This window comes from Rhinopithecus roxellana, chromosome 11 (assembly GCF_007565055.1).
Source record: "Rhinopithecus roxellana isolate Shanxi Qingling chromosome 11, ASM756505v1, whole genome shotgun sequence".
NCBI lineage: Eukaryota > Metazoa > Chordata > Mammalia > Primates > Cercopithecidae > Rhinopithecus > Rhinopithecus roxellana.
The window spans coordinates 35,461,617-35,477,798 of record NC_044559.1 but is presented as its reverse complement, the minus strand read 5'-3'; the positions used below and the strand labels follow the sequence as shown (position 1 = coordinate 35,477,798).

The following is a 16,182-nucleotide window of genomic DNA, read 5'->3' as shown; positions in this document are numbered from 1 at the left end:
ATGAACAGTGTTTTTGATAGTTTTGAAGAAGATGACTTATATACTGGGCTGAAATAGTCTATCAGTGTATTTTCCCCTGTATCTATTTATCATAAGCCAATTTGCTCTTAACCCACAAGATTTCTTCTCTCATATTCTGAGCTAGAGCATAATTTTCTCCTCTAAGACTTCCTTTAAAAATGCATTTAGTGGCCGGGCGCGGTGGCGCAAGCCTGTAATCCCAGCACTTTGGGAGGCCGAGACGGGCGGATCACGAGGTCAGGAGATCAAGACCATCCTGGCTAACATGGTGAAACCCCGTCTCTACTAAAAATACAAAAAACTAGCCGGGCGACCTGGCGGGCGCCTGTAGTCCCAGCTACTCGGGAGGCTGAGGCAGGAGAATGGCGTGAACCCGGGAGGCGGAGCTTGCAGTGAGCTGAGATCCGGCCACTGCACTCCAGCCCGGGCGACAGAGCAAGACTCCATCTCAAAAAAAAAAAAAAAAAAATGCATTTAGTGGAGAGACCGAGGTGGACAGATCACCAGATCAGGAGATTGAGACCATCCTGGCTAACATGGTGAAACCCCGTCTCTACTAAAACGTACAAAGAAGTCAGCCAGGTGTGGTGGCAGGCGCCTGTAGTCCCAGCTACTCCGGAGGCTGAGTCAGGAGAATGGTGTGAACCCAGAAGGTGGAGCTTGCAGTGAGCTGAGATCGCGCCACTGCGCTCCAACCTGGGTGAGAGTGAGACTTCGTCTCAAAAAAAAAAAAAAAAAAAATTGCATTTAATGTTCACTCCGTGCAAGCACTTTTGCTAAACATTTTATTTAATGTTCACAACGTGCCAATGAAGTAGATGTGGTTATTATTAGCAACTGCAGCATTTTCATCTCTAGTTTAGAAATCAGGAGATGGGTATAGAAATTGAGTTAACATACCCAATGTCATACTGCCAATGACTAGCAAGACTAGGATTTAGAAGTCCACACATTATAACCCCGGAGCCCATACCCTTACCTGGAATTCCTGCTACCCTTCATCAATGCCTCACTGACATTGATCTTGGATTCGGTGGTTTACAGATCTTTAGAGCTCCTTCTAATTCTGAGATTCTGCTCTATAAGAATGTATAACATTATATCTACATAGATGAAGAAATGAAGACTTCAGAGGCCGGGCGCGGTGGCTCACGCCTGTAATCCCAGCACTTTGGGAGGCCGAGGTGGGTGGATCATGAGGTCAGGAGATAGAGACCATCCTGGTTAACACGGTGAAACCCCATCTCTACTAAAAATACAAAAAAAAAAAAAAATTAGCCGGACATGGTGGCAGGCGCCTGTAGTCCCAGCTGCTGGGGAGGCTGAGGCAGGAGAATGGTGTGAACCTGGCAGGTGGAGCTTACAGTGAGCCGAGATCGTGCCACTGCACTCTAGCCTGGGTGACAGAGCGAGACTCCGTCTAAAAAAAAAAAGAAATGTAGACTTCAGAAAGATTAAACACCATGTCCAGAGATACAGAGGTATTAAGTTGCAGAACCAGAGTTCAAGCCCAGGGCTGCTCCCTCTCAAGCCCAGCAGCCTATGAGGCTTCCATGCTGTTGACAGATACCCTGTATCAGGCCTCCCAGGAGTCCAACTGTAGATGGCTGGTAGATCTTGATAACATATAGCGTTGGCTTCCAGTTCAGTTACTGCCACCTTATCAACTGGGGCATGGGCTAATGTATTCAGATATCCCTGATTTACATCGTTGCTCAGCTGTTTAGAAGCTTAATAACTTTTGGCAGGATATTTTTCTTAGCCCCTATTTTTCCTTCTGTAATATGGAACTAATAATAATAGTGTTATTAGGGTTGTATTGAAGATTCAAAGAAATAAAGCATGCTGAACACTTAGCTCCATACCAGAGCTGTAGGAAGCACAGCTAGTTTCAGCCCCCACTCAACTGCGTGGACTTCTTTCCCTTCCCTCCTCAGTCATATCACTGTCCACCCACTCCTTGCAAATATGGTAGCATTTTTTTGAACACTTGAGCCACGAATGTTTTTGGTATTTCTATCCTGTGAGGTAGAAGATACTGCCAATTTCATTAAAGGATTGGACCTTCTGATTTCCTAACAATTGGTTTTTTACTTTTTTCTTACTCAGCTTCATATATTCCATCATCTAAAACCGCATCTCTCCCTGGCTATGGAAGAAATGGGCTTCACCGGGTAAGATTTCTCCCCGATTCGTTGTTTCTGCCTTTACTTCCACCTCGGCCCTGGTTGAAGTATTGACACATTGCCTGAATACGTCTGACTCTTGATGTCAGTGTTGAAACATAATGAAAATTTTAACCTCCCTGGTCATCTGGTAAATTAATTTGAGCTACAGGCAAAATAAAATATTTCTATTGAGAGAAATTAACTTTAGATAAAAGAATGATTTATGTATGCTTATGGGAAAACTAGGTTGCAATGAAACAAAAAGTAATTACTTGAGCCATTATATCTGCTGTAAAAAGATACAAGAATGTGTGTGATAACCAACCTAACCATAGAACAAATACAATTATGTAACTATGTAGGGAAATGCATTTTTATTTACCAACAAGAGATCCCTGCTTACCAAGAGCCTTCTAAGCGGTGGCATTAGTACACTACTGTAAAAGACAGAGATGGCATAGCAGTAGAAGAATCATAGGGAAAAAAATAATGAAGGTCCCAGCATTTAGCTTGGGAAGAATTCCTAGGATTTTGTAAACCCTTTCTTCCTTTTCACCTGACTCCAAAACAATCGCTATGGAGATTTCCTAATAATTGTGTTTCCTCATTTCAGCCTGTTTCTACCGACTTCGCTCAGTATAACAGCTATGGGGATGTCAGCGGAGGAGTGCGAGGTGAGGCTCCCATGGCCAGGCTGAGCATGGCCACGTCTTCCCTCGAGGCTGAGGTTCATCAGGTCAAATATACTGGCTGTGTTCATGCTGTACTGCAGCCTAGAGTAGGATCACATCTGTCTTCTGTGAGCTAATAGGGCAATTATTTCCATAATTTCAAAGAATGTCTAATGAAATCAAACTGTAAGAAGTGAGTTTGTGAGAATTTATTCATTGCTCATGCTATGTGCTGAGCACTCTATCAGATACCTAGAGGCCAGGCACAGTGGCTCACGCCTGCAATCCCAACACTTTGGGAGGCTGAGGCAGAAGGATTACTTGAAGCCAGGAGTTCTAGACTAGCTTGGGCAACAAAGTGAGGCCTATCTCTACTAACAACAACAACAACAACAAATGATGATAATTAGCTGGTGGCACATGCCTGTAGTAGTCCCAGCTACTTGGGAGGCTGAGGCAGGAGGATTGCTTAAGCCCAGGAGTTCAAGGCAGTAGTGAGCTATGTTCATGCCACTGCACTCCAGCCTGGGTAACAGAGCAAGACTGTCTCTTAAAAAAAAAAAAAAAAAGTAACTGGAGGTATAACAGTAAGTGAGACATGGCCCCTGCCCTCAAAATGCATATGGCAGAAGGAAAGGAGTTCTGTGTGATGAACATTGTGATCAGAGATGTAGAGAAAAGGAAGCAGTAAGTACCTTTAGGTTGTCAGCAAAAGCTTCCAGGGGAAAAGGATGTTTTAACTGTTAACTAACACTGGAGCAGGCATTTCTTGGCTTCAGGGAGGCTGAAGGGATAACATGTGCAGAGTCTGGGAGCAGAAAAAGAACATGGTTTATAGGGAGAATATGTTGGGAATTTCAATATAATACAGTCTATGAATGGTGCCTTGTTTTCCCATGGTCTTTCCCTTATGATATTTTCTTTTCCTTTCCTTTTCAGATTACCAGGTATGGAACACTTTGTCTTTCTTGAATTGGCCACACCAGCAGAACAACCACATTCCAACCCAAACTGCTGGTTCCAAGGCAAAAGTTTCTGCTGAGAAGATGCTTGTTGCGGTTGATCTGTCTAGTCATTACTGTATAGTCGTGAAGAGCAGGCATGCCTGGTGCCTGGGTCAAGCTGTCCCTGCAGGCGTTGGGGACACCGCATGAACCAGGCCAGGTGTAGGGGGTCTCTCTTGCTTTGGCGTTGGAGAGTCCTCTCTAGGGTAGAAGTGGACCCTTGGAAGGGTCTGGTCATATACAGTTTTTCTTCTTTTAATTATAATCTCTCAGTACTTTAGGCCACCCTTTTCCTACGTGTTCTCTAATGAAAAGACACTTATGTCTTAGCCAATAGGAGAGAGCAGTTTGCCCTCATGACATTCCTTTCTCACTAGAACCTAAATCTTGTAAAACAAAACAAAACAAAAAAAACAAAAAACAAAACAAAACAAAAAAAACAAGAAATGTGATGGAGAATAAGAAAAGAGGAAAAATGCAGAGAAAATCAAGATTAAAGATAAGAAAATAACAATAATAGACTTGAGCATCTTTTAAAGGTACTATATACTTTCCTTCATGGAGCCTAATTCAGGAATTTGTCCAGAGCCATTAAGCCAAGATCTCTCCCCAACTCGATTGCAAAAGAACTGTATTTCTGTTCTTACATAGCAAGGATCCCATTTTGAAAAATACATGATCATTTAGATGACACAAATAAAATAGTGGTTAGGATCGGAGACCCAAGAGGGAGTTGGGAGCCCAAGAGTCCTCCCTTCAGTTCCCTAGACTATTTCATGCGTCACTTGGAACTGGCATTTCTGTTGCAGACGCTCCCAGATGGCCACATGCCTGCGATGAGAATGGACCGAGGAGTGTCTATGCCCAACATGTTGGAACCAAAGGCAAGTGCAGCTGTTCTTTTTCCTGTCATGTGGGAATGACGTAACCCTAAACAGATTTGATGTTCTATCTTTTCATCATTCTCAAAGCGTTATAGGCTGGTGTGTTCAGGTGAGCCATGTTATGAATATGCACCTTGCCATTCTGCTGTTTTGCCCACATCAGTTCAGCAGGTTTAACCCTTACTGGGTGTGATACTGTGTGTTTACAGCGAGGCGCCAGTCCCTCTCTCCCTATGACCAAGGTATTTCCTTGGCCTCTGCCATGTGCATTACAGAGCATATCCAGTGCTGAGTGGAGTGGCTGCAGACTACTCCATGTAGGGTGACCAACATGTCCAAGTTTGCCAGAACTTTCCCTGTTTCACCATTGAAAGCCCTGCATTTCAAGAACCTCAGTCCTGGGTACACTGGGATGCCTGGCCACCCTAGCTCCAGAGTAGCCTGTACCTTCAGAGTTGTCCAAGGGCTCATGCTCCCTGGTGACCATAACCAGAGCTTATTTCAATATGGCAGTTGCCAGAGGACTGCTTCTGGGCCTGCCTGGCCCTATGGATTCATGAGCTAGTCATGGAACAAGATTGTTAACCCCAGCACAAAGGCATCCTGCCCTATAATAGCATCGTGTAAAAGGTAACACGTTGACTGGGCACAGTGTCTCATGCCTGTAATCCCAGCACTTTGGAAGGCCAAGGCGGATAGATTGCTTGAGTTTAGGAATTCAAGACCAGCCTGAGCAACACAGCAAAATCCCATCTCTACTAAAACTAAAAAATATTGCTGGGCATGATGACATGTGCCTATAGTCCCAGCTACTCAGGAGGCTAAGGTAGGAGGATCGCCTGGGCCTGACAGATCGAGGCTGCAGTGAGCTGTGATCACACCACTGCATCCAGCCTGGGCAACAGAGCAAGACCCTGTTTCAAAGTAAAATAAAATAAAAATAAAAATAAAACACATGTGCCTGTAATTTCCATTATCTTCTAATGTTTACCTTCATCCCAATACATAATAAGTTAGTGTTCTGCCACTCAACAAAGCCCCCTAAGGCTCAGTGCTACCTGAGATGCTGGTGGAGAGTTGAGAATATCTAAGATTCTGTCTCTGTCCCCTGGAAACTGGAGCTTCCACTGGCCTTGCAAAAGGAAGACCCATCACTCGGATTCTGTCAAGACAGTCTCTTGGAAGCTCTATCTTGGGAGTACTAGATTTTAGGTGGATTCTGCTTGTTAATAAAATGGACTGTGGTGTTCTAGAAGAGGTGTTTTCTTTCTTCTCAGATATTTCCATATGAAATGCTCATGGTGACCAACAGAGGGCGAAACAAAATCCTAAGAGAGGTGGACAGAACCAGGCTGGAGGTAAAACAAAACAGAAAAATCCAGTCCCAACTGCAGATCCCTATGCACTCCCACCAACTCTCCCCTAAGCAGTGTTTGATTTCTTCAGTGAAAACAAAAAGATCAAAAAGATCACCCTCATGTCATAGTTAGAACTAAGAAATAACTTTGGAGGAAAAAAAAAAATCCAGGTTTTCACTTAGATCAGCATAAAAATGCCTAGTAATACCCAGAAGAACGACCAAGAGGTGGGCACAGTGGCTCATGCTCTTAGCCCCAACACTTTGGGAGGCTGAGGTGGGCAGATCACTTGAGGTCAGGAGTTCGAGACCAGCCTGGCCAACATGGTGAAACCCTGTCTCTACTAAAAATACAAAAATTAGTGGGGCATGGTGGCAGGCGCCTGTAATCCCAGCTACTTGGGAGACTGAGGCAGGAGAATTGCTTGAATCCAGGAGATGGAGGTTGCAGTGAGCCGAGATCACACCATTGTACTCCAGCTTGGGCAACAGAGCCTGACTCCATCTCAAAAAAAAAAGAAAGAAAGAAAAAGAGAAAAAGAATGACCCAGGAGACACAGAATAATTTCAGTCATTTTCTTTGAAACTTGATGTTGCCATAATTATAGCTGGTGATTCAAAATGGGAGTCTCTATTTCTCTTGAGATAGTCTCAGATCCTTATCTTCCCCTGAGCTGGGGTTGAGTTCATGGGAGGCTGTGGGAGCGACAAAGGCTCTCAGGAGAGAGATTTATATTGATTTGTACTGAACAAGTTTCCTTCTTGGCTGTTTCCACATTCCTTGTTGAAGGGTTATCTGGGTACACATAGCCAAGATCTCCTTAGACATGGAAGACTAATCTTTGTATTACAGTTTTCCATCCCAATGATTTTAATTAAGAAAAACCCTGGCTGCCAGTCTCAAAAAGAATGATTACTTTTTCCTGACAAAAGGCAATACCTTAGTATAGAGATACAGAGAATAAAGGCTCCAGGATCTTGGGGGAGCTTTTCTCAGGGAGAATGACAGATGGAAGTCTTCTCAGTAGAACAGACATCTACCTTACCTCCTATTCCTCAGCCAGGAGGAAGCCCCGGGGCTCCCCAGGAACCACGCTGGAGGTCGTTTTCTTTGGCTTCCTATTGTGTTAGTCCATTTTCCCTGCATCTTCTCAATGTTCTAAGGACCTGGAGTGGAGTTGTCTCCAGTGTAATAAATCACCTCTCTGTGTCCCATCACCAGTCAGTGTTATTATTATAATCCCCATTAACACTCTGCCAGCTGTTTTATCTGATGGGAAGGGCTCCTCACCTGGCCCAACCAGGTAAGGAATACTGATGTCACAAGCATTAAAGATCGGCTCCTCTCCCGTTCTCCTGCCTTGTTCTTCAGAATGACTCTGTATAAACTGTAGAGCAATGCTCAAGGCCATTTGTGTGGCCATCAGGACTGACAGCTGCTCTTTTTTTCCTCTTCCCAGCGCCACTTAGCCCCTGAAGTATTTCGGGAAATCTTTGGAATGTCCATACAGGAGTTTGACAAGTTACCTCTTTGGAGACGCAACGACATGAAGAAAAAAGCAAAACTCTTCTAAGTCCCACTCATGAATGGCAATTAGAGAAAGGACTGACAGTGGCGGTGCCCCATAGGATGTCATACTGAGGCCCAAACTTGATTGGAGGATTTGCAAATTACCATCGCTCAGCAATGCCAAAAAGAGAAAGTCTAGTTAGAACACCCATAAGTCAAATGTTGGGCCAGCCAACAGTAACACTTGCCAAGAAGCATGGCGTAGAAATTTCTATGTTCCGAAACACAGAGTAGTGTCCACGTGTGACCTTTTCACATTACCTTATGTATACAACAGGAGCTGCATTGTTTTCTTCTTCTTTTTTTTTCTTTACCTGTTGTCCAACAACAGTGCTGACTGTCCGGATAAGAGCCAGCAAGTGTCCTTAGGATGCCACATGGGAGAAATCGGTTGTCATAATTTCAAAGTATAAATATATTTATTATGTAGTGCTGCGGCTAAGAAGGAAGAGTGAGGGGTCTGTCCATGGGGCGGCAGTGACTTCACACCCGCCTTTCTTGACTGGCTTCATGTTACTCACCTGCGCCCTGGCAGGAATGGAACTCTGTCAGGGAATAGGGCAGCTCTGTTTGAATGGGGTGAATAACAGCAAAATTAATTCTTAACAAGCTCCTTGTTCTCTACTGTTCACGGGGACCTGGTTGGCAAATGACTTAGCTATTAGTATATTTAAAAACTGTTCAAAAGCAAAAGAGAAGGAACAGGAATGAAAGGGAACCTTCCCTTAACTCTTTCTGCTTCCCATAGCAGGCCTGGTTCCTGCTCCCCACCTAGGACAGGAGCTGTCTGGAGCTCCACCTTTGCAAAGAAAGGAAAAACACAAATTGCCTCCAGATTGCCCCAGTGGCATGCCATTAGGTGATTTTGCCTAGGGGCCATATCGCTCATGGCCAAAAAACAAAACAAAACAAAAACCAGTCCCATGTCCTACTGACTAGTTCTTCCGGTCGGTCATTATTCTCTGCTGTCTCTGGCATCCTGTGAATCAGATCAAGCCCATGCTGTTGTTGGTTTGTAAGGTTTCTTTCAATAATAATAGGCTAAGGAAAGACATGTTTTTCTCTTTTATATCTCTACAACTCTGAAGTAGACTCCTTCAAACGGATTTAATTTGGCCTTTTCAGCTTTCTTCTTGCCCGGTTCTGTGGACTTCATGGGTGTGTGCACACGTGTTGGTTTCACTCACCCAGAGCAATTTTGGGAGCGTGCTTGTGCTTTTTAATTTCCGCTTGAATGTCCCGCTGTGTTGCAGTTTCTAAAGACATTTTCACTGAATGTGTATGACTCAAAGAGTGAGGCTAAACTGCGCCCCCAACATCACTTCCTTCGTGGAAAGGTGTTGGCGCTGATGTAGCTCATGGCAGGATCAGACTGAGAACCACAAAGGAAGGATGAGGCGGGATGTGGAGGTCAGAGCATCTCACGAGAGTCCCTCGGAGTCTGCAACACTAGATTCAAATTTGAGCCTAGGGTATCCCCAACACGTGCATGCACGTGAAACCACATCATGATTCCCGACGTCAGTTAGATGAGGGAGAGTTTGTGTAACTCCACACCCAGGAGGGTACGCCACTTTATTATCGTGCTTTGGGGCTGTGCTTAAGAATTTAAGCTCTGTTTTTAAAGCCAAAGAAGAAAGTATTTGAATTTACCTTCATATGCCACTAAGAACAAAAGCTCTGAAGTACTTCCTGCTGGCACCAAGTATTAGGATTACAAGCTGTCTCTCTGACACTAGTGGTCAAAAAGCAAGTAGAATAGTTTCTGAGTCTGTGTTGCAGCCTCTGACACGTGGCTCACTGCTGTCATTTGGGGGCTGGAATGAACAATCACTGTTTTATAGCATCCTCCTGTGCTCTTACCTAAGGAATCTAAATTGTCCTAGCCTTTCATTGCTATGCACTGAATGAGGACTATTCTCGTGTGTGTGTGTGTGTGTGTGTGTGTGTGTGTGTGTGTGTGTGTGTGTGTGTGTTGGACCTACTAACATATTTAGCAAACGGCTCTGACAGGGTGGCCACGAGCAGATGAGACCAGCTCTGTCTTGGTTGGAAGCCACATTGCAGTTTGCAGTTTAGCCTTTGGTGTCTCAGTGGCCTCTTGCTTATTCCATGCTTTTTCTGTCCCATCCTCTCTCTGTGCCCTCCTGCTCTGGCAGCCTTGGCACAAGGCCTGGGTGTCCTCGTCCTTGCTTTACTCTGGAAAGTGTGGGGATGGAGAGGATGGTGCATTTCCAATGTTTCCTTACCTGTCAATAACAATGGTGGCCACATGGGTCCCAGCACTTGGCTGGTGGAGAGATTTTTTTCATTATGGAGCTAATAAAGCGTCCGCATGTTTTACATTGATTAATGAATTATCACCCAGACGTGCAGATCTAATGTCAATATAAGAAAAATCAAGGCATTGGGAGGTACACGGGCATAATCAAGTAGTTTTGCTAAAATTCCTCTTCCTTGGTCTACATAAAGAAGACATGGGTCTGTCATAGAATGGGGACATTAGACTGAAAACTGGGACAACCCCCTTCCTTATTTTATAGAGACTAGGAGTTAAGGGGCCTGCCTAAGATTGCAATGATAAAGAACTGAACCCTAAATCAGCTCCCACTAATGAAACCCTACTTTCCTTGTATCTTTTAAACTCAGTTCTGCATCCAACTTGAGAAGAAAAAGCGTTTCTTTCCATATCAAGTCCAATATGAGTTCATTTAAACTGCACCTTGCAGAAATGCATTGCCAGAAAGCACCAGTAGCCTCCTGTCTGCAAGCAGAGTAATGCTCTGTTCTGGGGAGGGGTCATTGGAAACCATAATGCAGAGTGGGCCCCCAACTCCATTTCCCAGCAGAAGGCTCCAGCTGGAGGGATGGGTCATGGGGCAGCCTGGTTCCTGCTAACTGCCAGATCGAATGTGTGGGCTAGAATGCCTGTCCATTTGGTTAAACTGGGCTCAGCATGCTTCTCCTCAAAATGTCCATCCAGGTTACAGCACACAAGATGGGTATTGGTCTGCTTTCACCCCACCCTGTACTACACATGAAAATTTCAGTTATTAACACACTCAAACTAATGGAGCTTGTTCACCCTAGGAAGGGGACTATATATAGGGCAGGCTTCCCTGGTGCCTATGTAAAGGGCTACATTTTGGAACATATGACTTCCTTGGGACTCTTAAGTGCATACTGATGGCATGAAGTAAAAGGGGCCTCTATGATGACAGGAAAATCAGTTCTTTTAAAATTTCTTCAAGAAAGTCCAGGCTATCACATAGTCTTTCTGTGTGACTTATTAGGCGATAGGAAGAGCATTGGGAAACTTGCACAGCTAGCTATGCATCTACATTTTGGTTTGGGGTTAGTTATGAAATGTTCTTAATATGACGTCTCCAATAACTTCACATAAACTGCCTGTTCTCTGAAACCTCAAAGAGATAAACTAGAGTTAATGAGTTGTTTTTTTTTTTAATGGGGGTAGTTTTCTATCTATCATGGGCTCTAGTATCTACTCCACTACCCAATTCTGTCCTCTCCAAGCTGAGTTTCCTCTTCTGAGGCAGAGGCTGGAGCAGTTCTTTTTCAGTTCTCATCCTCTCCATCCCAGTCCAGTATATCGATCAACTCTTAACTTGGAGATGTCTAGCTGGTAATGTGTCTAAAACTTCACTGGATTTCTTTAGGCATTGAAGCAAACATTTTTTTCTAAGAATTGCTTCTCAGATGATGATATCAAATGTATATGCTTTTGCAAGTTTGAAAAATTCAAATTAACCCCTTTTGACTAGGTAGGTCTTTCTAAAAACCATTTAAAGCTAACTGGGTCTTAGCATCCTCCTGTGTATGGAAGGGACAGGTGACCACTCCAGGTTGGGTGCTCACAGAACCCTTTTCCTGACTCTCATGGAAGATGGTGGAAGGAAAATGGACTGTCTCATCAATACTCCTGTGTCCTCTGAAGCAATCTCAGTTTTTATTAACCACCTCTTCTGTGTTTCTGGTAGCTATTTAATCTGTATTTAATCTGTACTACTTATGCCAGCCTCGATTTTATTTGATTTTTAAATTAGTCTCTTCTAACCAATGAAGTGTTTGTCAGTATGCCCCAAAGCTTGCTCTTTTGTGCTCCCTTTTGAATAACTTTCTATCCAGAAAAAGAGATTATTTGGGACTTGAGATTTGCAGTGATACCAACTTACAGCAATGATGTACTTTAAGGGAACTACCCGCTATGTTGTGATAGGAGAAAGAGAAACCTTCACTTTGGTATTTTTTTAAATCGCTGTTTATTTTTCTGTTTGCTGCCCAGGAAGCAGTGGGAGGTGGTGACAGATACGCTTTGCATATGGATTGTTACGTTTTTTATTTGGGCAAGTTTAATCATGGAAAACTCAAAAAGAAAGGGGGAAATGGTCAGTTTAAGCCAAAAGAAACTTTCTAAACAATGTATATGTACACAGCAAAATTAAACAAATCGAACAATTTCTGAAGCTTAGTGTAATTGAGTGGTGGTTGTTACTCAATAAAATTATTCCCAAAAGTGTTTCTCCTAAGAGTGAAGTTCCCATGAGTCACTTCCTGAACCCATTGACCAAAGGTGGACAGAGACAATCCTGTAGACCTTGACATTCAGAAAGATGTGAGCTGCTTACTGATCATATATGTATATGTTTCTTTACAGCAGAGGAAACCATTGTCCACAAAACTGATGTTCTTTTGGGGTTTTATGTACAGACTTGTCCAAGGATGTGTGTGGTTACTATGAGTTGCTGATGACTCTGCACTGAAGCTCTCCGAGTTCTTTCATTTTAAGTTGGGTTTATGGAATTATTTCAATTGTTGGAAGGCGTATGGTTCTTCCTGCCCTCCCTCCCCTTTTGGAAATAGGAAAGCAAATGTTTAGAAGAATTCCTTTTGAAAAGCTGTGTCGTGTTCCCTGTGAAACTGAGCTGGTGTGTGTCGGCGCGCTAAGTGCCACGTGCTTGTGTGCAGAGGAGGTGGCGGCCCTGCCAGCCCCGCGCTGCTGTGCCTGTGATCCCGACCTGCTCCCCGCTCCTGTTGCCAGCAGCACTCACTGCACTCCTTTGTCATATACTCTGCATCACTATCATACTCACAACTTCATGAATAAAGTTGTGTGCTTTATTCGTAGACGCCTCCATCCCTGTGCTTCATTTCTCGTTCCCTGGCTCCCTTTGAAGGTCTGTCTCGTTTTAAAAAGCACCAATGCAACTTCCAATAACCAAAACAAAATCAGAATGAACCCAAGGCTGTGGGAATGCATTTTTATCATGTAGGTGGAAAAACGCAACAAATAACAACAAGATATTCCAGGACTGTATGTCCAATAACCCAGACCATATTGACCAAGCTGTCCAAAGGAAACAAATGTTTTGTAGAGCCGTTACACTGTGCTGTGTCGCGGGTGTTTGATTTGGTTTGTGACACAGCAGGGATAGTCCCATCATTTTGACAAAACTGGGGATTTGAGGAGGTCTGAAGCTTCTGACCCACTATGAGTGTGGGCCACTTTTTAGGAAGAAGCTAGAATGCAGTAGGAGAAAAGCATCCTTCCAATTTTGGGCATCCCCTGCATGATCAAACTTTACATGAAGAAATTGTAGATGTTAACTTCCTCGTTATCATCATTGCCAAGATTTTAGGCTTGCCAGAAAATATAAAGATCTTTGTCCAAGATGGCCCACTCCAACCATAGCCTTCCTTCTGCTCTGTGTCTGCTGAGCCTGCCCAGGACCCAATCACACTGGCATTCACATGACCCTCCCCTGGAAGCGGGATACAGGTTGTTTTCAAGACAGTTGGCATGTTTAGTTCACCACCATGGAAAACAGGCCGGGAGACCTCAGCTCAAGGTCTGTGTTCTACTCACCTCTGCCTCCACCCGTGGGAAAGCATCCCTGCTGTGGTCCATAATTACCATAGCTAGAGGTCATCTCCAGTCCTTATGAACTCTCTGTGGGATTTGGCTCTGGTGGCCACCTCTCCAGTGGAAGGTGACTCCTTTTCACTTCAGTTGCTAGACTTGGGTCAGCGAATCTCACACCGCCTTTGCTGGGAGTGGAAGGATCTCGCCTCACCCACTGCTCAGCTGCCTCTCCCCCGTACCCTACCTTCAGAGCTTGCCAAACCACTGCAAGTTCCCAGGACATACCATGCTCGCTCCCTCCCAGGCAGCTTTATCAAAGGCATTTCTTCTTTACAATGCCCAACTCTTCAAGGAGGTGGCGGAGCAGAGAGGACCTGGCCCCAGGGAAAGGAAGTAATGATCAATGTTGACTCTTTAAAAACAGCTACCCATCAGCTCTCTGGAGTTACCCGTGTGAATTTCCCATGGGCTCCATTTGTTCCAAATTAAAGACAAGCCCAAGTTCACACCCTTTCTATGAGCCTGTCTTAATGGGCCAGCCCAACCTGCATGTGATTCTTTGCATGCCTCTAGTCCAACCTCAAGGTCGGTATTTAGCAAATGTTGTACTGCTAGCTGCATGGGTTTCTGCCTTCAGTTGAACTGTAGTGAGATCTCTGTGCTGAGCACCAGGCACCCTAGCTTGGCGTAACTATGTTGCTCATGAGAGCCTTTCAAAGTAGACAATTTTAGCTCCACTATACAGACAGGAAACCAAAGCTCAGAGTCTAATCAAACATGCTCAATCACTCAACCAGTGAGCAGCAGAGCTAGAATTCTCCAGGTCTGCCCTCTTCAGATCCCATGCTGTTATCCTCCACATGCCATTCCCTGTGACTTTCTTAGGGCAAGGACTGTGTCCCACATTCTAAAGCTCCCAGGGCGTGGTGCACAGAGTGGGTTCTTAGTGTGAGACTGGCCAGTGCCCTTCAGTCTGGCCATGAGCCCCAACACCGCCACCAATGCACATTTATGAACAGTTTGGGGGTTACTCACCAGCTGTGTTTCTTGGAGCCCATTTATCCTCTGTTCAGCCTCAATTTGTTCATCTGCAGAATGGACAAGATAATAATATCCATCAGAAGACTATTGCCAAAGTGTAGCACATGAGCACTTAGGTGGTTGAATAAGGACTAGTATTATTTTAAATAATCATTCAAGAATGATTTAGTTTTCACTCTGGGCTTTTTACCCCTCCCTCTAGTCATTTCGTTTGTTTTCACAGGACCTTCCTCATGGATTCTCCTTCTAGTCTTTATATAAATACTCCAGGATTAAAATAAGCCCACAACCTCTTTTATATACTTCAATAACAGCACTCTGTCCACCCAAGCATAGTCTAAGAGATTCCTTGAAGATGTGCTAATTAGTAGTAATAATAACCACAAGTATTACTCAGCAGTCGAGTGCAGGGTATAGCATCAGGCCACCTGGGTTCAAGTTCCAGCTCCACCAATAGCTATCTGTATAACTAACAAATTGTTTAATTTCTCTAAGCCTCAACTTCCATGTCTATAAAAGAAGAATAATAATGATACCTACCACAAAAGTCATTATGAGAATTCCTGCAGAACGAGAGCCTGCACTTAAAATGGCTTTTATTCAGGCCGGGCACGGTGACTCATGTCTGTAATCCCAGCACTTTGGGAGGCTGAGGTGGGTGGATCACAAGGTCAGGAGATCGAGACCATCCTGGCTAACATGGTAAAACCCCGTCTCTACTAAAAATACAAAAAATTAGCCGGGCGTGGTGGTGGGCGCCTATAGCCCCAGCTACTTGGGAGGCTGAGGCAGGAGGATGGTGTGAACCCGGGAGGCAGAGCTTGCAGTAAGCTGAGATTGTGCCACTGTACTCCAGCCTGGGCGACAGAGCAAGACTCCATCTCAAAAAAAAAAAAAAAAAAAAAAAAAGGCTTTTATTCATGAAGTAGCTGCCATGTAATAAGAATGTTTCCCCAGCCCCGAACTAAACATATTCTGTGGTTTCTTTCATATAGTTCCTTAGGTTGCTTCCATTTTAGTTAAGGAAACAGACCCAGAGAGACTGTCTCTGAGTAGTGGGGCTGGGATTCAAATGCCCGTCTCTCCAGTCCTAAACTCTGCCTATGGGCAAGTGTCATGCAGAGAGGGGCACAGGTGCCTCCAAAGCACTGTGGCCACCCAGCATGGCAGACTCCTCAAACTGGAAGCAAAGGTGCCAGGCTGGGACTCAGCTGCTCCAGAGGGTTTTCCTGGGTGAGGAGGATTGTCCTAGCCTACTCCAGAGATGCTTAGAAACACTCCCTGCAGAAGAGCTGAGACTCATTCTCATGAAAGATGGTGTTTGTTCCAGAAAGATCTTTTCAATGGTATGACTCACTTCAAAGCAACCAAAGGCTGTCAAAGTTGAGCTGCTGGTCCTGAGAGTATTGAGGGACGTTTCCTCAGTGGGAGAAAGCCACCAATCCTCCCTAGTCCCTCTTGCCCATTGCTGGAAGAAGGCTACTCTTCCCCGCCAGTCATTGCTGGGGTGTGTCTGTCAGCCTCACCCTGCTGGAGGTGGCCCACTGTGGGCCGGAAAGCACTGGGAAGGGCGGGGACTTGGAGC

At 44.6% G+C, this 16,182-nt stretch overlaps 1 protein-coding gene across 26 annotated transcripts in view; it reads left to right on the top strand.

The window, feature by feature from the left end:
* The window catches only part of ABLIM1 (actin binding LIM protein 1), a 353,493-nt gene extending 340,673 nt beyond the window's left edge, over positions 1-12,820 (top strand). For 17 of the 26 annotated variants that reach the window (XM_030941227.1, XM_030941226.1, XM_030941231.1 and 14 more), the window contains 6 exons: positions 2,131-2,195; positions 2,803-2,863; positions 3,800-3,807; positions 4,674-4,748; positions 6,026-6,106; positions 7,566-12,814. In XM_030941227.1, coding sequence (XP_030797087.1) covers positions 2,131-2,195; positions 2,803-2,863; positions 3,800-3,807; positions 4,674-4,748; positions 6,026-6,106; positions 7,566-7,679 — 404 coding nt within the window. In that variant the 3' untranslated portion in view covers positions 7,680-12,814. Of the gene's footprint in view, positions 1-2,130; positions 2,196-2,802; positions 2,864-3,799; positions 3,808-4,673; positions 4,749-6,025; positions 6,107-7,565 lie in introns of all 26 variants that reach the window. The other 9 variants (XM_030941221.1, XM_030941222.1, XM_030941228.1 and 6 more) reach the window with 3 other exon arrangements.
* Positions 12,821-16,182: the final 3,362 nt, after the last annotated feature.